The sequence below is a fragment of the Haliotis asinina genome, chromosome 4 (assembly GCF_037392515.1).
Source record: "Haliotis asinina isolate JCU_RB_2024 chromosome 4, JCU_Hal_asi_v2, whole genome shotgun sequence".
In the NCBI taxonomy this organism is placed as follows: Eukaryota; Metazoa; Mollusca; class Gastropoda; order Lepetellida; family Haliotidae; genus Haliotis; species Haliotis asinina.
The window spans coordinates 5264876-5277983 of record NC_090283.1 but is presented as its reverse complement, the minus strand read 5'-3'; the positions used below and the strand labels follow the sequence as shown (position 1 = coordinate 5277983).

The 13108-nt window shown below is 40.0% G+C and overlaps 1 protein-coding gene across 1 annotated transcript; it reads left to right on the top strand.

Annotated features, from left to right (window-relative positions):
• Positions 1 to 7363: 7363 nt before the first annotated feature.
• Positions 7364 to 11694, top strand: LOC137282217 (ankyrin repeat domain-containing protein 29-like). Its single transcript, XM_067813952.1, has 4 exons — positions 7364 to 7397; positions 10544 to 10600; positions 10960 to 11013; positions 11279 to 11694. The coding sequence occupies exons 1-4, from the start codon at positions 7364 to 7366 to the stop codon at positions 11692 to 11694; spliced, it is 561 nt and encodes a 186-aa protein (XP_067670053.1).
• Positions 11695 to 13108: the final 1414 nt, after the last annotated feature.

Below are 13108 nucleotides of genomic sequence, written 5' to 3'. Positions count from 1 at the left end.
GCCAATGAATTTATGTATGTCATTGAATGTTCTGTCCCTTTTGACAGCACATGAGTGGTAGGAGTCAGGAAAAGCATTCTGAATATGCTGACTTCGCCCTTCAAATGTCTCGTTTGCATTCCAAGTACACTGTCGTCAGACGCCCCATTGTTCTCTGTGCCCTTGGTTCGGTATGTCCTGGAGATCAGGAAAGATCAGTTTCATTCTCCAATTGAAGCACTGCTCTTCTGGCACTTTGTGTAATGCTGAAGGTTGCAGTGTTGGGGAGCCTTCATATTCTCTAGCGAGGTTCCTGGTGGGTAGAACCAGGCAGCAAATGGGAGATGTTCATTCCTTTTCATGGATGACATCGAGCTCCTTGCCAAATGAGATACCCATCTGAAAGCGCAGGTGCTTGTTGGGTCCTTTTCCAATGGTATTGGCATGACATTTGGACTCTGCAAATGTAGCACTCTTCATTTGAAACGTGGCAAGGTAACTAATGGTGGATCGGTCAAATTACAAGGAGGATGAGTTATTGAGCATATTGTGGAAGATAAGGCCTACACCTATCTTAGAATGCAAGTTCTACACAAGCTCCAGAATGTCCAGATTCAAGGCAAGCTTTGGGCTGAGAATAAAGCTGTATGAACCTCCGAACTATATGCTCGAGACAAGGTGAAAGCCACCAATACCTTTGCTGTGCCAGCCTTGGGGTAGTTGATAGGATAATATTGATAATATATCTCCAGTCTTGACCAGATGGATCATGGTTGTTAACAGAGCCCATCACCCTTGTTCCTCTCATAATCGTTTATGTATGTCAATCAGTTAGGAGGTCAGTGTCTTTGAAACTCTCTGGAGTCAAGTTCTGGACACTGAAAAATATTCAATAAATCTTTGATTCAAGATCAGCACTATAATCAATTGTTTCTTCAATGACTAACAGCATGAGGCATGTAGAAAACGGTGAGAGTTACTTCCCCTGATTCCGGCTACAACAGCCACGTGACCATCTTGGGCAGATATTTCACAGTATAAGAGCAAGGCAACTATCCATTTTCTACATCATTACCTTGAACGCACCTTCCATACCAGGTTATACAAGGAATATACACAGCAACATCTCAAACAAGACATAAACCTAGCATGTCCTAGCATTAGTATCTACAATAAAGGATACAAAGCAAGCCGATCTTATGCATTCATAGCTAGAAAATGAGAGGGCCACTTTCATTCGTGACCACCTCGTGTTGCTTCGTGACAAGCAGAATACCGTGCCCGCTTTTAAGATTTCACATTTCATATTGTGAACATCAGAGCTTATTCAAACGAGAACTACAACTCTATTTCTGTATAATCAAACAGTAAAACTGCACAATAAAACTTCTGCTATAGAAATATTTACCTGTCTTAGCAGTAATATAGATGATGCTGATAATGCTGACGATGATAGCATCATTATTACCATCAGTTTGACTTATGTTTCTGAATGCGGTATAAGAAAGGCGTTTGGGATCGTTTTCTTGAATATTCATGCTGCTGTCACTGCTGCTGATGATGATTCGTTGATTATGATATTATCATCATTTTGACTTATGTTTACACATATTTCTGAATGTGGTATAAGAATGGGATCATTTTCTTGAATGTAAAATTACATTTTTTCAGCTGTTATAAGTCCAAATTTAGATTCATAACAAACAGAATTCATGGAGAGCCATACCTTGAGGTAGTGTACGCTGCATCTACCAAATGCCCGTTATCATGTTATAATGTTATGATGAATATGATAGATACAACTTTAATTCACATTCATATATGTGTATCTAAAATGTCGGAAAGCGCACGTAAAATCTCCAAAGCAAGCCCGCAAGATGGTGTACAGTTGTGAAGCTATATCTGCCGACTGAGTGCAGAAGACAGTTGTCTGTGAGGGGGTGCAGTTAAAACATTATTTTTAAATGTACATTTTTGAAGTTTACTGCACTATTTCCAGATCATAACTTGCCGGTATGAAACTGAACTAATTGTACTGTTTTATCTGTCCTTCTGCATGATATTGTTTGGACACTTTTCTGCTCCTAGCCCATCCTCCATGTCTCCAGGGTATACGTCCCGTTAAGTTTCCATTATACCCTGGAGTGGCTTTTTATCCAATCAGGTGTCTACGCTAGGAAGTTGAGCGTACCAGTCATAACTCATTTTCGCCTTTTAAATTATCTAATCGATTAAACTTGGCAACTCAAGCCATGCAGTGGTTCTCTGAAAGAGGTAGAAAGGTTCTTACATATATTGTTTTTAAAGTGTCGCGGGTTCTGGTCTTGAAATGTCCCAAGGACAATTAATGATGAGACGGGGAACGTCGCTTAAAATCTGAACCAGTTGATTGCCTGTGAATGACGAAGATTACAACATTACAACACGTTGTACGTCCGACATAGTCGGATGGTGACATGGAAGGCATGGATTTGATGGGTAGCCAGATAGGGGTGGTACGTACAACTTTCTACATGTGGACAGTGGAGAAGCAGGTATCTGGTGAAATAAAAGGGAAATAGAAGGCTGACAAAAGTTTCGGACCTGTCAGTTTGCCCGTATGATTTCCCAAAATTCCGAGTAGCACTGCGAGCAAACCTTCGCAGGTGCGACCGCTATCCTTGTTGACGCTGGCAAGCTCGGTTGTAAGGGCAATTTACTTTATTGGCAACTGTGAGAATGCGGAGCCAGAAAAGGGAAGTAATAAAATTATCAAGCCAACCCGTAGATGCGTCCAGGGTATGGTAGACATTCATCAGGACGCACACGCTAGAGATATCGAGGATGCACCTAGCTATGTGCCTTCAAACACTGAACTTCTTCTCTTTCTTCTTCTCCTCCTTCTTCTAAGATCAACTGAGATCATTGACTTTCCAATATCAAACCCAAAAGTGTTAAAGTGACGATATTTTAACCTGGCGCCTTCATTTCATCAAAATTAATGTAATATCGAGGCCTACCAATGTGGCATGTAGAGATAAATATGTCCTTTTGCTAAATAGCTACATGTCAGTTAATTCATGTCACTGCTAGGTGCATGATCTTACGTCGATATTCATGTCAAAATATATACTCAGTGAACATTTGCGACGAGCTGTATTTGTTTGACATCAATGCGAAACTGATGTATCTTGTCATGACTAGTTACTTGGGTCTGTCAAAATATGTCGCCAAAGTGAGGTTTGTTCTACACCACTTTTAACAATATTCCAGCATTATTACCGGAGATCAACAGAGATCTAGGAGTTTACCTCCCTAGTGCCTGGTGCATCACCAAAAAAACGTACTAGTAAAAAGACCGACAAGGGCACCCGTGGATCAACAATAATTTCTATGTACTGTTAGTAGTATTACTTTACATGTTGTACATGCTATACATGCTATACATACATCGAAAGATCTCTGTGCATGTCCAAACCAACAATTGTGTATAATAGGGATCTGTCAGTTCTGATTTAATCCAACAACACTGCTATATATTCACAATAAGACGTATTCATTCACTACTAATTCTGTTATGTTGCCATAGTATTCCTGTTAGCTACTGGTATCATGTTGTCATAGCATGGTAACGTCATAAGCATTGGGGGTCATGGGCAGAGTTAACAGATACCCCCTGGATGCCCAGCTTTTGTTTTTCAGGCGAACATTTTCATAAGGTTTGAAAAGTGAAGGTTGTGCGAGAAACTATTCCAGTACAAATTTATCCAGTGTGAGAGGATACATTTTGGTAGTTTCACAATTTGTAAGAAAAGCTTCCAATGTACTACATGAGAAAGCGGGTAATAGCGATTTGGATGGACCTCTCCGATACATAATTTAGTTCTTAGATTCCCATACTCTCCTGTTTGTGTAGATGTATTTTGATTGATTTTGCATCATGATTAACGGCGTAACAGACACATTTTCAAATGCAGGGCTTGTATGAAATGTAAACAAAGTAAAATTCCGATTTTACACCGAGGTGTCGAATACACATTTGAATTCGGATGCCAATCATGAACGCTTCAGAATGTTGTGTGTCAACCAAACTGCTAGAAAGACAAATTGCTAGAACACGAATCCCACGGGCTGTTCAGTTCGGGAGAGATTCATTGTTACAAAGTTGTTAGGTTTGGTTGTTGCTTAACGCCGCAGTCAGCAATAATCCAGCTATATGGCAGCGGTCTATAAACAATGAAGTCTGGACCAAACGGTGTAGTGATCAACGGCACGATCATCGATCTACGCAGTTAGGATACATGACATGTATTTTCAACTAAGTCAGCCAGCCTGACCACCCGATCCCGGTAGTCGACTCTTACCACAAGCATGAGTTACTGACTACCAGTTCTAAGCGAGATCGTCACTCGTGATATTTTTTTTCACATCGTGTAAATCCCATTTTTCGTGTGTCCCATTTTGTATGCTTTTATACTTTTGCAACTGCATTTGTCGTTAACCCCCTGGATGCCGAGTTTTTTTCCAGGCGCACATTTTCGTAAGGTTTGACAAGTGAACGTTGTGCGAGATTTGCGCTCGCGTGGTACTGGATCTGCGCACGGCTATAAAATTGCACAGAAATATAGAATTTTTAATTTCCTATCCGTTGGTATAAAGATAACTGCGGCTACCTCAGAGGTTTGAGAAATAGACACTGCTACAAGTTGTACAAAACTTTTGTGTGTGTTGAAAAACAGTAAACTTCTCCGTTTTTAATCGTGCACCAATAAAAGCACTCTGCTACGATTTTTCTTAATTTGGCATCTTTACGGAAAGTGAGCGAAGAAAATACAGCTTGATATCTGAACGACATGAGTGTATATGAAATGGGTGTATGTGCTAATGCATAACGTCATACTCACAAAATAAAAAATGACCTGCAATAAATGTCAAAATTAGATTTTCTTCTATGACGTCAAACGTCGTAAGAGAGGTCATGCACGTATAAAGATTAGGGGTCATAACTCAACTATGGTTTACATTAGGTCAGTGTACGTAACTCATGGAGAGAATTTGCTGTGGATACGGACAGTATATTTCCGTTATGTTTTGTTCATAGTGAACCAAACTATTCCAATACAAAGTTCCGCAGTGTGAGAGAATACCTTTTGGTAGTTTCACGATTTGTAAGAAAAGATGCCAGTGTACTACATGAAAAAGCAGGTAATAGCGATTTGGATGTCCCAATCCGATACATATTTTAGTTCTTAGATTCCCATATTCTCCTGTTTGTGTAGATGTATTTTTTATTAATTTTGCATCATTATTAACGGAGTAATAACCACATTTTCAAATGTAATGAAATAACTGAAAATAATGCGACATTTTAGTTGACGTCACGGCATATTTTGTGCATTTTGTGACGTTGGAAAAAGACGACTAACGACTAAAAATATATCTAACCTAATTTCCACTCAGTGTGTAATAGATCTCGGCTTCTGTGTCAGAATTCAACACTTTTTAGCCAAAATATAAAATGAACGGTTTTATCACTGAAATAGGGTCCTGAATATATCAACAATTACACGGTTTTACTACATATTATATTGTGTGCAATACGCGCACCAGTCTAGAATTAATTTAGCGTAAATCACAATTTCACAACACCTGAATATCCATTGAGTATTCATTTAGGAAATAGACTTTTCTTCATTTGATTATGAAATCATTTCACTTCATAAGTATGCAATGAAAGGTACAAAGAGATCGCTTTTTCAGTACAGAAGTATTAGCATATGGACGTAAGGCTTGTCCAAATTAAGACATGACCTGGTTTATATATGTTTAACAATTTTCGTATAAATATTGTTTGAGTTAGATATTCTGCCATCAGATATATTTTAATCGAATTTATTATCGAAAAATATGATAATAAATCATGAAACGTTTTTGACAAACTCGCACCTGGTCAATCAATATTGATAATTGTTTTGTCTATAAAACGACACAAACCAATACAAATCATTTTCATTAATATTATCAGTTTCACTGGAATTAAACCGCTGTTTATTAACCTGTTCATATGAAACTGCAATATTTGTCCCAACGTTTTGAATATTGTACATCACGGGAACTAAAGCACATGTTGCAGTTATGGCTACGTGTGATCTTCCAACACTTGTGTAGAGGTTTAAAATGTGGTATAGTACACTTACTGAGTCAATTTCCGATGTAAATATTATTCAAACAATCAGACGCTTTCAAAGAATAAAAAGGTATACCTTATACCCACATATGATATGGTGTTGAACATGGATATATGTAGATACTGAAATCAGTTTCATGAAACAATATCGGAACGATACGCAAAATACACATCACAGTACTAAAAGTGCAATCGGAATGGTATAGGCGTTGTGTTTATTCTTGTTCAACCGACCTTCCCCTCAAAGATATTGCCTAATATGTGCAACAATGTTGACGTGTGACATCACTACCGATGACCGATTTCTTTCAAAATGGCGGCTTCGCTGACAAGGGTACACTGGATTTTGCGAGGACGTTTTCCTTGATTCAGGGATCTTTTGTACATAAATGTGAGATGTAAGTAATCGGAATTATTCTGACTATCTGTGTATTGTTATATGTTTTTATCATTTACATTGTAAATGACGGGAAAAGCCAGAAATGCCGATAAGTACAGTTGTCGTTCTGCGTGATTTTCCGTCAGTCATGGCGTCACGCTGCACTAACAGTTTGACAGTTTCTTATGAATTACCAAATTATTTCATTGTATCTTTTTTAATTTGCTATTTTTTGCTACGATACTCTTCCCCTGAATATACTAAGCGTATTGAGCCATTGTAAGCAATGATTAGACGGCTGGATGTTGGAATATTACCAAAAATGCTACTCAGTGTAAAATTGGATTTTTTCTTTGTTTACTTTTCAAACAAGCAGAAGCAAGTTTGTCTTTCGAGCACAGCGTTCGTTTTCATACCAAGTATATTTCTTTTCGTTTTGTCTAGATAGTTGGTATTGGTGACAAAGACCATCTGTAATTTGATTCTAATATGTGTGGGGAATTCAATGATGCATTTGTCGCAGCTGACTATGAAATATACGTGATGTTATAGGCGTCTCAATACCGGCCTTCTCGAAACGTGATTTTGTAAACACTAACCAATATGGCGGAAAGTGCACTCCGGCGTTCGTGTGAGTGTATTGTCGAAAACATCCCACCCGATTCTGGCTTCATCGGCGACGTTTCAGAATTATCATTACTGGTTACATGAAAACTTGATATCAGTGATCATTAAGATGCTATTTTTGAGATTCAATACTCCCAGTAATTATCCGATATTCACATTTCAAAACATACTGCAAATAACGCTGTGAATCTCGATTTTGTTAAGTTTGAAAAATGACGACATTTACGATGAAAGCTATTTTGAAAGGTAAGTTTAATCACTTCAGCTTGGTCTGAGATAATAGTGGATGGTATCAAGAAACGGAATTTTCTGCAGAATCCAAAACTGTGAAGTGTTTATATATGCATGGTATATTTATAATTTTATTGCACTTCAAAGTGAGGGATGTAGAGGAAGGACATATATGTCCCTGTGGCATCCAGGGGGTTAAAGGTCACATGCAACCAAAAAAATCAAACATAATTAAAACACATTTATCACTTATTCATGACATATAATATACATTGCTGCTTTTAAAAAAAACAAATAAACACAATTACAAGCGTACAATCGCGATTCAAAAGTGCAATATTTTGTACTTGGGCTCACTTCCCCAGAAACGAAGCCCTCGGGAGACCGAACTCAGTCATAGTGGGTGGATATGCACTCAAGTGTAACGACGACTTCCGATTGGCCGTTTCAGTTGCTGATGTGCTGAGGGTTCATTGTGTGTACAGAAAGATGATCTGTTTGACGGGCATTTTAGAAGTATAGCCAGTCACAAGAAAGTAAGATTCTTTATGGATAACAACTTCTTTTTGTGTACTTGATGCGTCGTTTCAGCATGGATTCATATACTGTTGTCAAACAAAATCATATAAACGAAAACAAGTCATTATCCATGAAGAATGTATATGGAGATGTTGGGTTGGAAAATACATGTTCTCTGAATTTGCGCTCGATCCATTAAAAAATCATGTCAGTAGAGATGGTAAACTACTGCGTGGCTGGAATCTGTCATTAGTCAAAGTACAAAGCAGGACCTGAAACTGACAAGAGTTTGCACCAGTTTCCGTCAGATCGAGTCATCCGAAAAAAGTGAATGTAGTTTGTTTGCATGTGTATCACACGTGCCTAGTTGCACAGTGTGGCAGACACGGGACTCGGGTGCACGAGTCATAAATCAACTTATTTTCTTTATGTCGTATAGTCTGATAGGTGTTAAGTTCAAATTGCACGTGGTCAATGATTGAAGCTGTGTATTGCATGTTGTCTTTAGCAGACAGGCAGACAGACATATAGGTGTGAATAAACCAGACACTGAGCTTTCTCTGTCACAGAGACTGCTTACTACAATCAACAAGTTGTTTTACGGAACGAGCAGATTATTTACTTGTTTGTGTACACAACCACGATTAGACTACTGCTCACGACCTCAGACGCTGGGCATGCACACTGTTTCAAGCTCCGCGAACCTATTCACTGCGCATGCGTTATGGACGCAGCGCAGCACAGCTGTTGAAACCAGTTTTCCCCACAGCGCTGGGGGGAATTTAGTGAAACGTTTGAACTCCGATTTCGCGGGCTTTTTTTTTCATCGCGTTTTTTTCAACTTTTTAGGTTGAATTTGCATTTTTTATGATTTGTTTCGGTAAGTGCATACCGAAAGGTACCAGAATCTGCAAAGTTGTGTTTTACGTTGCATGTGGCCTTTAAACAAGACATACTGTATAGACTACGATCAGTTTTCCCCCGTGTGGAATCTATCCAACCAGATAATGAAGACATAGAGTGCAACATAACCTTTGTTTTCCCCATGTGATTCGGAGGGAAATGTCCATCGTATAATATTATTGAAGGCCAGCGGTGCCTTTGATCTTGCTGCGTATTTATATCACCAGTATCGTGCAAAACATGGAGATAATTGAAGTTAATGCTGACTGTTGTAAATCTCTCAGATCCCCCCATGATCCATCATGCGTGATGGATGGCGGCTGTTTCTTATCGTGATCGGTTGACCATACAAGTAACACACGCAGTCGAGCGCCAAACTCGGTGCTGCTCCTCACATGACACGTCACAATGACGTCATAACTCCCTCCTTAGCGCGACCAGTGACGCTAGTCTGGGCATTTCCAGGCTGGCGGTGAGATGTGTATGTTGTGTGAGGACGGTAGCGGGGTAAGTTTGTTAAACACTGTATTTTGTAAGAGCCATCACTGAAATAGGTAGGATTGTGAACAGACCAGAGCCAACAATGACTTCTGTTAGGATTAGGCAGCATGTATCTTGCTTTGTTAAAATGTGAACAGATTCAAAGTTCATTCTGTCAGGTGCATGGTAAAAATACTGTCACTGTTTTGCATGGAGGAGAATTCGCTGGCACCAGTGAACAGCCGCCAACATTAACTTCCTTCAGTTTGCTCTGTTCCTATATTCAAAATGATAGGCTGCATTTTACATACTCTCTTCATGAACTATAGAAAAAATATGCATAGAAGACTACATTTACATGGCATTTTTTACACGAGCATGTTTTAGAATCAACCTTGGCCTGCAACAGTAGCAGCCGTGTGAGAATGCCTTTACTTCGTTTTTTTACAAGCGGGAGTTAGCTTTGATTGTCAAGCCAGTGATGTTTTCAGTCTTAACAACTTCAGCCAAGGTAGCGTACAGCAACATATATAAGTTGAAACAAATGGCACAATAATACCACCATACATAATAATACCACCAGACGTAATAATACCATTGTAAGTCAACATATGTTTGGGCTTCCACATTGTTGTAGTTGTTTCCTGGGCAGATACGGAACCAGTGTTGAAGTCTCCTACATGACATAATCTGTGTTTAAGTTTTCTAGATATATATGCACATGTTCACGAATGATGATTCAAAGTAACATGACATTGAGTCCTGTAAGTTTCAGATGTCTGTCTGACCCACTGAAAATTCACAGGACCCACAGAATAAAATTAAACACACATTTCAGATTTAGCTTTTCTCACTATTGGCATTCAAATTATTAACATTATATAATGACAAACATTATAAACATAAATTTATAAACAGTGAACAAGTGTCACACGCCACAAATAACAACTTCAGACAAAGTCAGTGTAATATATTCAGTCAGACACTGGGGCCAGCAGGTTGGGGACTTCTGTCTGACCATTGGCAAATCTGCCAGGTTTGTCAGAGGGTCAGACACTATTCGTGAACACTGTAATACCACCATACATAATAATACCGCCACACGTAATAATACCATTGAAAGTCCACATATGTTTGGGCTTCCACATTGTTGTAGTCGTTTCCTGTTCAGATACGGAACCAGTGTTGAAGTCCCCTACATGACATAATCTGTTTAAGTTTTCTAGATATATATCTACATGACATATTCTGTGTTGCAGCCAGGACTGAAACGGAAGCACTGAGACCTGGACCTACACAGATGTCTGATGTACCTGGTAGGTGGGAGGGTATGGTGGACCAGATGTGATAGTCGCTAGTTGCACTGTGTATACATGGTATCAAGTTGTCACATCTGTCAGAAATTTGTGTACTGTCTAAACACAATCCCGGTGTCATTTACCGGAAAACTATATGGCTTTTAGAAACTACCCCTTCACAATTTCTAGTCTGTACAATGGGTTTGTTGATACATATCTCTTATATTAATTATTTATAATCTGATATCTTCGATCATACTTATAATTTAGATATCAACGATGTGAATGTAATGTAATGTAATGTAATGTAATGTAATGTAATGTAATGTAATGTAATGTAAATATGTTCATTCAAACCCTGATGTTTGTCTCCACAGCCACGAGCAGGGACACAGGGAAGTCTGGGTCCCCAACAAGACCTGAGACACGAGGTGGGTGGAGACAATGTCACGCGTGTCGTTAGTGGACAGACAACACACAGAACTGTCAGTTAACATTCTAATCACGTAGATGACTAATGTGTGAAAAACATCAACTAGTTCTTGTTATTCCCTGTACACCCCCCATGTTGCTGTCAGCCATGATACATGCATAGATTATGTATCAAGAGTTTTGTATCATCAGTGTAAGATGTGAACAACGCAGCTGTAAGATAAAGATGTCCGACCTGTGTACAGAGTTTACTTTGTGTTACAGCGACACCGACTCCTGCACGTAGAGACGCCCGGGCAGACGCCGTCCTCCATGACGCCTGCAGGGAGGGGAACCTGGAGGAGGTGAAGCGGATCCTGGACACAGGTCGGGCTGACGTCAACAGTAGACGTGGAGTCGGGATGACGCCGGTGATGGCGGCAGCACTGCGGAGACACAGAGATGTGGTGGAGCTGCTTGTGAGTCGAGGCGCTGATGTGTCACTGGTGACTGATGACGGTAACAACATCCTTCACTTGGCCTGTGTGAGAGGAGACAGGGAGACGGTGGAGTTTGTGCTGTCTCTGGACGGGGTGGACGTCAACGCCAGGAACAACGCCGGGCAGACCGCCGCCGACGTGGCGAGAGGCCGGGGACATCGTCAACTGTCGGATCTCCTGTTGTCACGTGGTACACAGTGAAGCGACGGTAGTGTCGATGTAGACAATGATGGAGGACATGTCGTTACTGACGCTGTCGTGGTTTGTGCCGTTCACGTCGTCGCGTTGTCTATAATTCTGTATTTAGGTGAGAATATTTGTTGTGTTTGAGGAGAAATAAACTTTGTTGAGAATATTTTCAGACATTTTGTTGTTTATGGAACTTTACAGAATCAGGTAAGGACATTGTTGACTGTAAATGTTGATGATATGTTGTTGGTATATGAACCCTGCATCTCGTGATGTAGTTCTGTTTTAATTATGTGTCATAATTTCCTCATTAATCGTGAAACAGACAACAACAAAATGTTTGTTTACATCTCGCTGCACTCTGTGACCTCTGACTGAGCCGAGGTTCGCCAGCTGGCGCGGCGCCAAATGCACAGTGACGTCACACTACTGATGACGTCACGATGTTGTGATCAAGGCACCGAAGTGGCCAGCTACTGTCTGTGCCTAGTGTTTCAGTGCTGCACACTGCTGGCTTGATGGCAGGCTTACGGTAGCACCTCTACAGACCAACAGGTGGATCATGTGGATTTAGACAATGCGGCTAACAAGCAACCACACAATCACCCCTTCCGGCCACTGAAACTCGGGTGACAATGAAATGTGCACCCACACCCTAACCCTAACCCTAACCCACACCAACACCCATTTCAACCCCAAACTCTTTCTCAAAATGCTGTATCCGACCCTGGGAATGGCAGATTATCTTTCCCGAGTTACATTACAATTAAATATTAAAATTCTTTCGCGACGTGGAATGGCAGATTATCGCCAAGTCTCGAAATTACGTAATTAATATAACGAGGGAAAGACAATCTGCCATTCCTCGTCATGTGTTGGGTATTGTGTTATTACCCACATCAGTTTTCGATCTGAAAAACGATAAAATGGAAACAGCAGTTTCTCTGAGGCAACCCGCCATATCTACGCGCGTGATGCAGCTTCAATTCCAAGAATTTCATCGCATTACCGTTATATTATACAAGTACTTTATCACGCGACACTAAATAAGGTGTTTTTCTCAACTAACGTAACTCTTCGTTAAATAGTACACATGTATTTTCTTTACTGCATATTTCTGTATTTCTTATTTTTAACTGCAAAAAAACCCATAGTTTATCAAATATTTGTGTGAATAATTGATTTAGAGGCGAGACGTGACACATGTGACAGTCACAGGCACAGCAGGGATGAGAAGCCTCAGAACTTGCATGTCATCGTGTTCAGTCCTCACACCAAATACACTGAACAATATTACAATTCCTCCCAATATGCTGCCATCAGTCTTCAATGTCTGTCACTTTTATCGCAGGTAGGGATTATGCCATGTTTCGGCATCTTCGAAAACACAACTGTAGACGTATTGTATCAAATCTTGCAACATTAT